The sequence below is a fragment of the Plutella xylostella genome, chromosome Z, assembly GCF_932276165.1.
Source record: "Plutella xylostella chromosome Z, ilPluXylo3.1, whole genome shotgun sequence".
NCBI lineage: Eukaryota > Metazoa > Arthropoda > Insecta > Lepidoptera > Plutellidae > Plutella > Plutella xylostella.
This window is the reverse complement of record NC_064012.1, coordinates 3,416,006-3,426,811: the sequence shown is the minus strand read 5'-3', so window position 1 is coordinate 3,426,811 and position 10,806 is coordinate 3,416,006. Positions and strand designations below refer to the sequence as shown.

At 37.0% G+C, this 10,806-nt stretch overlaps 2 protein-coding genes across 3 annotated transcripts; one reads left to right on the top strand and one right to left on the bottom strand.

Annotated features, from left to right (window-relative positions):
* Positions 1 to 722: 722 nt before the first annotated feature.
* On the bottom strand, positions 723 to 2,888 carry LOC105398571 (succinate dehydrogenase assembly factor 3, mitochondrial). The gene is made up of 3 exons (XM_011570700.3): positions 2,728 to 2,888; positions 2,404 to 2,581; positions 723 to 1,960 (listed from the first exon to the last, which is right to left on the bottom strand). Exons 2-3 carry the CDS (start codon positions 2,578 to 2,580, stop codon positions 1,763 to 1,765), a joined length of 375 nt encoding a protein of 124 aa, XP_011569002.3. The 5' UTR covers position 2,581; positions 2,728 to 2,888; the 3' UTR covers positions 723 to 1,762.
* A 979-nt stretch (positions 2,889 to 3,867) lies between these two features.
* Positions 3,868 to 5,599, top strand: LOC105398572 (beta-1,3-galactosyltransferase 5). Of its 2 annotated transcripts, XM_048632745.1 has the most exons (3): positions 3,868 to 4,685; positions 5,026 to 5,289; positions 5,501 to 5,599. In XM_048632745.1, the coding sequence occupies exons 1-2, from the start codon at positions 3,926 to 3,928 to the stop codon at positions 5,259 to 5,261; spliced, it is 996 nt and encodes a 331-aa protein (XP_048488702.1). In that variant the 5' UTR covers positions 3,868 to 3,925; the 3' UTR covers positions 5,262 to 5,289; positions 5,501 to 5,599. The 2 variants fall into 2 exon arrangements, with proteins under 2 accessions (XP_048488702.1, XP_011569003.3); XM_011570701.3 differs by having other exon boundaries at positions 5,026 to 5,549.
* The last annotated feature ends 5,207 nt before the right edge of the window (positions 5,600 to 10,806 follow it).

The window sequence follows — 10,806 nt, the reverse complement described above, 5'->3', positions numbered from 1 at the left end:
TTCTACCTATACGTGTACTAAAAGTATAATTGATTTCATTGTTAATTTTAAAATTGATTTTAATTGACTTTTAATACCCGAAAATAGCAAAAACTAGCATTTGAAATAAATTCCCGTTTCCCGGGAATTCCCGGGAAATCTTGAAAAAAATTCCCGTTTCCCGGGAACAGAAAAAGGTCGGGAAAAACGAAACCCTAATTTGTACCTTTGCCGTGTAGAAAGTTTTTATCCGGCAGTTTGGATACTTTGACACTAATCGATTTGCAGTTCGCCTCTCATACTTCTGACGTTAGTTGGATTCGAATCGAGTGTCAAATTGTTCGTGTTTGTTAACACTGTTATGTGTGTGAACTCGTTCATAGAACTTTATACGCTACTAACGCTACTGACGAGTAAAAAAGTAAAACGGAGCCTTAAAAATTAATATTCAATCCACGGTGGATTTAATCATTCATGATTTATTATGTTTTTTTTTAATTTACACCCCTTGACTAAATCTCTGTCCACTGAACAAATAGCTAATCATCACATTATTTATAACCTTTGCATCGTCCTATACCTATTAGGTAGAGGTACATGTAGGGTGTAAAATAATAATTAGCAAAATCAATATTTTATACTCAAAATGCATTTAAATACATACTTAATTAAGAATATTTTATATTATTTTAATGTTGTTTATCGACGACGATCTCGATTTAAAATAATAATTAAAAAAATAATCATTTTAGTATAGCAGGTATTTTATTTTGTAAATAAATACTTAAATAGTAATTGTTTTTCAAAGTTTCCACCGACATTATAATCTATTCAATTGTATCGGTGAGTGTGCTTAAAGTTATGTTTTTGTTACGGATAAAAAATATGTTTTACTGTAAATAAATATTCAGGGTGGAATAAAAATATATAACCAGGAAGGTGATCACAACAATTGTTGTAGCTACAAGAGTAAGTGAATTATTTTTGATAATTTTTTTTCTTTAACTGGGATTTGGGTATACTTTGGTTCAAACAACTTGGTAGTTATGAAGTCAGCAGAAACTTAGCTTTTGTACCTTGTCAAACTAATAAACTGCCTATTCATTCTTTCAAAGATTGGCTGTTGGTTAGTTTGACAAAGAACAAAAGTGTAATCGCAGCCAAATTCAGGAGGTAATCAAGTTGTTGGTACCGAACTGTACCAGAAAAGCATCTTTTTTCTGTTCCATAGCATCTTACATTGGTATTGCAAAAAAGATGAACAATTATCATAAATATACATAATATAGACAAAGAAAACCATGACACAGTTATTGATTAAGTTATTTAGGTATATTTGTAAAGATCGATTTAAAAGATAAATATTGTAAGTACTGAACTAACCAATTTATTGTATAAATAATGAATGCAGATACAGTGATTTGTATAAAAGTAAATTAATATGCATGTAACTATTTATACATATATAAAATGTAAGCATTGTGATTGCAGGTCATCAATAAATTAATGAAACATTATTAAAAAATGGATTTGATTTTCCTTTACTTATAAATGTATTTATTTACATACCTACTAACTAGGTACATAACATATTTAAACACATTCAAATTTACTACTTTAGTACTTAATAAATTACATCATTTCATTACACACTAATCTACATGCATCAGCATGTTAATATCAACCTACATAAGTAATTAATTCCTAAAATACTCTCAACAAAATGACATGATTTTTAATATTATGATGATTATGATCAAATTTATTTAATTAAATGCTCACCTCAGGTTTTCGTATTGTTATTTTCTAATGATTCATTGTCCGTTGTCTCGTTGTGGGCCGCTTTGTGTAGTTCGTACAATTGCACAATCTGTTCATCAGTCATGTAGTCCAGCATGCGTGGGTCTAAATCTTTCCCAACAGTTTTCTTTTTAGCCTGATGGAGCGGCTTCATTTGCTTTGCTATGTTGATGGCATAGTCCTGCAAGAAAAAAAATATTTATTCATACATAGATTTTTAAGAGCATCACCACATGGGCTTTCAGAACCCTTAGAAACCTTATCATAGAGATAATTTTTATAAGTAAAAGTACTTTTTTTCTCTTTATTCAAGACCCCACACTACAGTTTGTCAGCTTGGTGAAAGGATTAGCCAGTTAGATTATTGAGTTGCCGCAAGAATTTGATACATCCCCGAAAAGTATTTGTACACAAGATTGAATAGAATTTATATTGTCCCTGATTTCCCTGGATGGGGTTAGTGGTTAGATTGAGGGTTACAAAATGATTGACCACCTCCAACTTTATCAATAAATAAATCTTATTGAGTAGCAGGTAAAATTAATACCTAAGTAGGAGTACTTATAATTTTATATAACATTTTACATTGATAAAAATTGTATGAGTTTGGCATAAAAGACTTACTGTCCACTCATTTAGGAACACATTTGCTTCAGCCATGTTGCAGGTCTTGTGTCTCTTGAACTCGTCACGTGCGTAGTTGTCTCCTAAGACCCTCAGTTCAGCCGGGAGGCCGCGGTGAACACGAAATATTAATTTATAGAGGCGACGAACTCGCAGTATGTGTTCAGCAGACGCCATTCTGAAAATTTACAACACTGTAACACGAGTGTATGAAAATACAAATCGTAAGAATGAATTTGCTGAAAAATAATAGCTTTAGTAATTGATGATTAAATGATAACAATACATAACATAACCTAAAAATGATGTAAGCTTTCTTAGTACCTGGATTTTTCACTTTGAGCCCCAAACGCATTATCAGATTTAACCAATGTAATTACACTAAATTTATATAAAATTTAATATCAATTTCTTTTAAATAAAGCATTTAAGAGTTTGACGTTTTGATCTTGCATAATCAGTCAACAGTCAGTCAAATCAAACTGACAGTGACAGCTGGTTTGACAGTGACAGTTACGTTTCGTTTCGAGCTTGAGCACCAAAACCGTGAAATACAGGAGTCGTACAGGTGGTGTAGTTTAGAGATGTCATAAAGTTTCATTCTATGATTTATGTATGATCCAGTCAAGGAACATAAATGTACTTCTCTAACTAGTACTAAAGCTCCTATAAAGTGCTATAGTAAAGGGTACCTAACCTGCGCATTCGCACTACCGTGCTATTTTTAACGAATATATATAGGTACCTACCTAACTAAGTAGGTGAGTCCCCTACGAGCTAGGTAGTTATTAGGTACTTCTATGATGCCTCTATGGTGCAGCAATGCACCTCTGCCTACCCCGTAAGGGAGTTCATTAGTACATATACAAGTACGTATACATACAACGACTCCGGTCAACTATTCTGCGCCCGATGTGACCGGGTGTTTAAAAACAAGTTCGGATTCTCCAGCCACATCGGAGCACATGCGAGAAGATAGACAGGGTCGCTGTCGTCGGATACGACGAGGAGGCCATCATCATCACATTAGTACAAGGTGTGAGTGTTTATATTATTAGGTATATTATTATTATGATGCCTCTATACTACTACTCCTACTCGGATATCGGCAACTCTTAAGGTGACGACACATCATCGGACGCGGCCGACGGACGCGGCTGTCAGCCGCGACTGATAAGACAGTGTGCACGGTCTTTTGGGACAGTTCGTGCGAGATCGCTCTCGGACGTCTGGAAGCTGAAGGTCCGCCCAAGGTTACATCCGCGCGACTTACGTCCGATGGTTTGAACAGCGTAGTGAGCATTCCTTACCTAGATACCGTAAGCCGCGTCCAATAATGTGTCGGCACCTTTAAAACCATTGCTTCTCAGAATGATAATGGCCTCACTTCGCTTCTCTCGGATGTACCGTCGTGAACCCAATCATGTTTATTTTCTCTGTGTACCCCAGTGTAGGTGTTTTTTTTCTTCAGTAGGTACAAAAATTTGTATTATTATTATTTATTATTATATATCCACGTGTAATGTTACACAGACTTTTATTAAACGACCTGTATTTTCACGCAGGCTGTGTCTTTCTAGTTATATTGCTGTTAGTGCACGATAGCTTCAAGGACTCCAAACAGAAGCCAGTTCAGCCCTGCGTCCCACAGAGACCATTCGATGTCGCAGAAACTACGCCATCACCACTAGAAAATGATGATGTCCTGTTTAAGATTAACAACTTTAGCTTCGTTATCAATCCCGAAATTTGCCGCCAATATTCACACAACTTCCTAGCAGTCAACATGGTATCTTCAAAACCAGATCATGAGGCTTATAGGAATGTGATCCGTGCTATGTGGAACCACTCGAGCTATGTCAAAGGTGTATTTCTTTTGGGTCTCTCTGATGATACCGGTTTGAAGAAAAGGATTCGGATGGAGTCCAAGACTTATCGTGATATATTGATGGGAAACTTTAGAGATCATTACAGAAATATGACTTATAAACACATTATGGGATTGAAGTGGGTATCGAAGCATTGCTCTAATGCCAGGTACATAATAAAAACTGATGATGATGTTGTAGTGGACTTCAAGTTACTGGCCAATTTTTTCACTCGTATCTTATCGCCTTGGGGAACGAATCGCTTAGTGCTATGCCCTCGAATTGTTAAGGGTTTAAGCGTACAAAGAAAACGATGCTCATCAGAAGTGACGTACCCTGGAAATGAAAAGTGGACACACAATATTGTTACCACAGACGAATACAGAAATGATATTTTTCCGGATTTTTGCAAAGGTTAGTAATATAACTTCACAGAAATATACCGTAGAATAAATCTAGCATGGTAAAGGCAAAGGGGAGGCATAAAAGTAGGTATATTTACTCAAAAATTATTCTGGTAGAATCGATGTCGATGTTCCCAGGACTAATGTAAAAAATCATAATCATGAATATCCACTTACTTAGTAAATAGATAAAAATCATCTTCATCATCAGCCCGTATAAAAACCACGCACTTCTGAACATATTATTATATCCCTCCCAAGGAGCGCCACAAAAGGTGCCTTCTGATCTTTTCACTTCAATCAATCACAATATCAAATTCTTGTCTCTGAATAATCATTTTATTTTTCAGGCTATTTCCTTATATATTCCCAAGACGCGTTGCAACCCCTTCTTAAGGCATCCAGAGCAGTTCCTTACGTTTACCTGGACGACGTATACGTCACAGGTCTGTTACCCCCCATTGCGGGGATTCCTGTGACGTCACTACGCACGTTCCCACCCCCTTGGGACCGAAACCCTTTCGTGGTTGGCTACGAGCTAGAAGTGTGCTATATGGAAAAACTATGGAACGTAACTTTGTTGTGAAATGCTCTTGTTAGATTCCAATTTATTGTTAACTCAAATCAAAAAATCAAAATCAAAAATATTTATTTAAACACCTATGAATTTAAATGAGTAAGTACAATATTATGAAATTAAATTGGAAGTGTGTGAGTTAGTAAATTTACGAGTTTTGGTGGCTTCCACACTAGGCTCGGCCTGTGTCGTGGATGCCGGTGTACCGGTTATAAAAGGTATAATATTAACAAAGAAGGTAGGTAGAGTTAACTATAACTAAAGTTATTTTAATATTGGAAAAGATTCTAGCATCCATATTTTTCTTCGATTTGTAATTTATTCATATAAACACTATATTTTATGAAGCCAAGTTATGTATGCTGACCAAAATCCTTTGTGCCCAAGGAGTCCAAGTCTTTGAGTCAAAGTTATTTTTATTGTTTGATAATTTGATAGAGATTATCCTTAGCCATGATTCTTTCATTTGTTATTTACTTAATTAACCTATGATTATTTATACACTCTTAACGTGTAGGTGAGGTGACCACTAATGTTTTTTACCGTGGTGGATGGATTCGCCTTAGGGGCCGTCTCTATAGGCGAGGAAATGGCGACGATACTATCATCGTGCCACGCATTTTTATGTACTTTCTTAGAAGGTATTCTATTCTATTCGCTCGAGTGGAACCTTTGTACATACCTAGGTCTAAACTGCCTTCCTAAGCTTGGACCATTTGCCACCACGCTGATCCACTGCGGGTTGGTGGGTTCACATTTCTAGATGTGCTAAATCTAGGTAGATATGCAGGTTTTCTCAAGATGTTTTCCTTCACCCTAAAAGCGATGGTATACATTGTACTTAAATTCAAAGAACTCATTGGTACATGTCAGCGCCGGGATTCGAACCTGCATCTCTGGCGTGTGAAGCGGGCGCTTACCTGACTGAGCTACCACCACCGCTCGAAGGTATATTGGGCGATATTATGTCCAAGTGGTTGACTGCGCGTAAACGTCAACTCTTCGCGATTATCTCACTTGCGGAGACGCTAGACGGTACATTATCGTCAGACGCTGACTGCTCAAGGCAAGCTGGGTGTATGTATGTAGCGTTTAGATACCACATAGTAGGTACAGTTGATATGTCACTCGAGAAGGCTCCTCGTGCATCTTTTGTGGATATAAAAAAAAAAAACAATTATAAAATAGATATCGATGCGGAATACGTACAACCTCAGGAATACATAAAGGTAAACATGTGCAACCAGTCGCACAATTTTACTAAGTGCAGCAACTAAATATCCAGGTACGTTGCTGTAAGCACCTAACTTTCTACTTTTCCAGCCCTTTGCAAGAGCGAGACAGGACTTGCCATTTTATGAATTCCATATTCAGTGTACCTACTTACCTACTTAATAATACATCGCGTGCTGGTTGTTCACAGTTAAAACCATTGGCGTCACGATACTCACGATAGGAAAAATTGACCCCACCTAAGCACCTAGCTAGGTATTCTGCATTGTTTCAAATATCTGTCGTCTCCAACTTGTATGAAAGTGCCACTATCAATCCGCCACGTACTGATGATGATAATGATGATGATATCCTCTTCGTCGTATCCGGCAACAGCGACTCTTGCTACACTCTGTTGCTCTTATGTGGCTGGCAAGTCCGAACTTCGTCTTGAACACCCTGTCACACTGAGCACAGTAGAGCTGTCCCATTCTGTTGTACTATACATACAACAGAATGGGCCGCGCACTACAACCTACAAGGCGGGCGAAATAACTAGACACCTGGGTTAAATGACATTTGTCTTTAGTACTGAGTGCAAAAAAAGTAATATCGATATTACAAAAAATATCCTCTTTGCTATCATTTTTTTTATAACTAAGCTCGGCTACAAAAATAATGAACCTCGCCATACTGCGCAGTTTTAATGAACTAATTTTATAAAGAAAATTGTTGCGAGAACGTAAACATAATAATATATACATGTAGCGCCCCGATATTTGAAATTATTCTGGTTATCTAAAAACATACTTACTTACCTGACTTTTGTTATATTGTAATAAAATGTATAAATATTTGTTTATACAGAGGGTGTTGCAAAAAGGGTATTATACTAAGCCGAAACCAGCATGTGCAGCATGTTATGTCTAAGCCCGAATCTAAAATTGGAATTTCAAGATTCGCGAAAAAAAAAAACATTCTCCATAATAAAAAGTCACTTGACCAACTAAGTTTCTATGGAAAATGAATAAAAAAAAAATACGAATTTTAAAGTTGTGATTTCCGTTTTGGGATTAGATATAACATGCTGCACATGCTGGTTTCGGCTTAGTATACCCTTTTTGCAACACCCTGTATAAGTATTCAAGTTGATACCTACTTGTTAAAGTAGTAACAAAAAGTATGCGATAAAAAAATATGTATTGTTAGGTAATCGTCTGATAATTCTTATGCTAACGCTACAAAAGGACGAGAGCGGGGCCTTGCGCGGGGAAAGGGGAGAGGGGTAGATTTTTGGCCCAGGTGTCTAGAAACTTTGCGCGGGTTGTACGTGGCTCTACGCCAGGCTAAGGAAACTCTGCCTCTCGAGCTGGACGTGAAAGGGTACCTACAAACCAATGATTTCAAAAGGAACGTTGCCCCCGACAGAACATTTTGCCTAGAGAAAATGTCACACGCGAGCTGGCCCCAAGTTAAAAAAAATATGACACATATATGAGATTTAGGGCCAGCGCGAGGGTGACATTTTCTTTGGTGGTCAATGATGCAAACCGAAGTAGAGGTCAAACAGAAGAATAATCAAAAAAAATGCAACAAGAATTTACTACTAAATTAAGAGGTTAAATATACTTTTTTCAAGAGTATTTAGATGCGGAAAGCTAAAAATCGCATCCAGTGGCGTGCTTTGGGAGAGGCCTACGTTCATCAGTGGACTGCTATAGGCTGATGATGATGATGACTTAGATCAGAATAACGAATTGATCTAACCCTTTAAACTTACAATGTCCTTTTGGGCCAGTCAGTAGAAGGGAAGGAGTAAAACGGGGGTTTTTTATTTGATTGATAGTTTGACGAAAACTTTAAAAGTTTACATTTTCTCGCATACTAAGTGGCGCCTCTTGCGGAAACTATCATGAAACTTTTGACAGATAATGTATGCAGATGACAGGAGAAAACATAAACTTTTTTAGTTTTCAAAAATATCATATCGCGTACTAGAGGCCCCGTAAATTACACAGTTTACTCACAAATCGACGTAAGATTTCGATCGTACCGTGTCTAAGGCCTGGGTCTCCTATTTACGCCGTAGGCCGCGTCACGATGCTCACTATAGAAATGTACTGATGCGGTCTCCCTCACACGCCGACGTTGGCGCGTAGACATAATGAGCATTGTGACGCGGCCTACGGCGGTGACACTTGACGCGACCTACGGGGTAAATAGGAGACCCGGGCCTAACTATCATGCTAACACTATCGGAGCTCAATTTCAAGTGAATGGCGTCGTGCTGGCTATTCGTACCGTATATATATATACAACAATGAAGATGGTATGTATACAGGGTGATTGGTTATTACATGTATTCCATTCCATTACATGTGTTGTAGAGCGCACTTGCAGCCGATTGATAAACGTATTATATAGGTAATGCTCAAACCTCAAGTATGACAAAGATATATATTTTTAATTTTAGATAAAAAAAATGACCAATTAATATTTATAAAAAAGTTTAAAGTATATAATAAACGGTGCTATTGGATAAGCATTATTTTGGAAAAGAATAGAAGTTATTATAGAATTTAAACAATACATTATTGACTAAAAAAATAAAAATACATAAAGAAGGCACTATGTTTAAATCAACGGCAAAAGCAAACGTCTTCTTCTAAAACTTAGCATTAAGTCCACCCTTTGATCTTTAATTTGTAATATTTGTACAATAAAGAGTTAAATAAATAAACAAAACCCATTAAGAGAATGCATGCAGAGAGAATGCGTCTAATAACGAATCACCCTGTATTCGTTACCGCAAGCATATCGGGTGTGCCTAATATTGCGGAAGCCCGCTGGATGCGAGCGGCAGAGTGTGCCCCGACGCGAAATCTAATAGAAAGCTTAATTGAAGGAGCGATGCACAATGTGCATAATTATAAAATTGCATTTTGGTAACCTGCTGTTGAACTGTTTATATTCGTTTCTACGTATATCTTATGCAATTATGTGACTCGTGGGACGTATTTTTAACCCTCGACGGAAAACGTATTTGTATCAGTGTGGGTGTGTATCTGTCTGTGGTAACGTAGCTCGCAACGGCTGAATCGATTTCAGTTTTGTTTTTGATTGTTGATGTGTAATGTTACCCTGAGTGTTCTTAGCCATGTTTCATGATAATCGGTTTAGCAGTACCAAAGTTATGCTATTTTTTGTGTTGAATGTCGGGGATTTTTGTTGCCCGTCACGTTCGTAACGCACCGGTTAAAGAGCTTGTACACAAAGCTGCGTTGTGACGTCGCATCGTAAAAACCTGCGACAGTAATCAAGCATTTGCCCTGAAAACCTGTCAAAACAGTCGCAGATGCAGATTTTTGTGATGCGACGTCGCAACGCAGTTTTGTGTACAAGCCCTAAATGCCTAAACTCGAATATCTTCTGGTCGGTAAATATTTTAGGGATAAAAGTCCAACACTAAAGTTGGTATATTTAAATCAGCACTATCCCACTATGTTATATTCTTCTTACAGAGTTTATAATAAGATTAAAAAACTTGAACTAAAAAAAAACAACTTATTTAAGAAATAATATAGGTATCCTATGCATGTAGAATATTATGAAAGTTTATTGTTACCTATAACTGTGAGTTATCATAGACTAGCTAGTCCCGCGAGCTTCTCTTCGCCTTAAAAAGTTTTCCCTGTAAGAATTCCGCGATAAATTGTTGATTATGTATTAATCCAGGGTGTCAGCTAACTCCATACCAAAGTTCACTTAAATCGGTTCAGCCGTTTGGACTTGAAGAAGTAAGAAACATACGCAAACACTCACAAACTTTCGCATTTATTATATGAGTAGGATAGGATATAGGTAAATAAGCAGCACTTAGCTTGGTCGGCGCACCCTTCATTAACTTAGACCGAAAATATTATGGGTCACGGTCAATAATACGCTACAAAATGAGAAGCAAAGGTTTTTCAAGGGATTTCAGCCAACATTCTCCGTTATTCGTAATGAACTTAATTATTTCGTTAATTGATAACACCTTTGAATTAATAATACAAAACTTTATTCTATGCGTAAAAAGCTTTCTTATACAAAATTTTAAAACGCACCTTTATTCACATAAGCTTTCCAAATTATACACTCCCTACAACTTTTCTCCTCAAGTATTCACAGTAGAATCCTAAATTAAGCGAGTAGAGAACGTAAGTTACTTAAATTCAAGTTTCGTGGCTATTTATTTAGGGCGCACGCCGTGCAAATTGTCGCCTTAATGTGGTCTCTGGAAGCGTTACCAAATTATAGCGATAGCGGAGTACGGGCGCGGCCGGTTTAGCGGCAGATTACC

What these genes read in the sequence shown, in the direction of transcription:
- LOC105398571 (XM_011570700.3), bottom strand. Translation starts at nt 2,580, where the DNA reads ATGGCGTCTGCTGAACACATACTGCGAGTTCGTCGCCTCTATAAATTA. An exon ending in TGTTCCTAAATGAGTGGACA is followed by an intron (nt 1,961 to 2,403) that starts GTAAGTCTTTTA and finishes TTTTTCTTGCAG; the next exon opens with GACTATGCCATCAACATAGC.
- LOC105398572 (XM_048632745.1), top strand. Translation starts at nt 3,926, where the DNA reads ATGTTACACAGACTTTTATTAAACGACCTGTATTTTCACGCAGGCTGT. An exon ending in TTTTCCGGATTTTTGCAAAG is followed by an intron (nt 4,686 to 5,025) that starts GTTAGTAATATA and finishes TTTATTTTTCAG; the next exon opens with GCTATTTCCTTATATATTCC.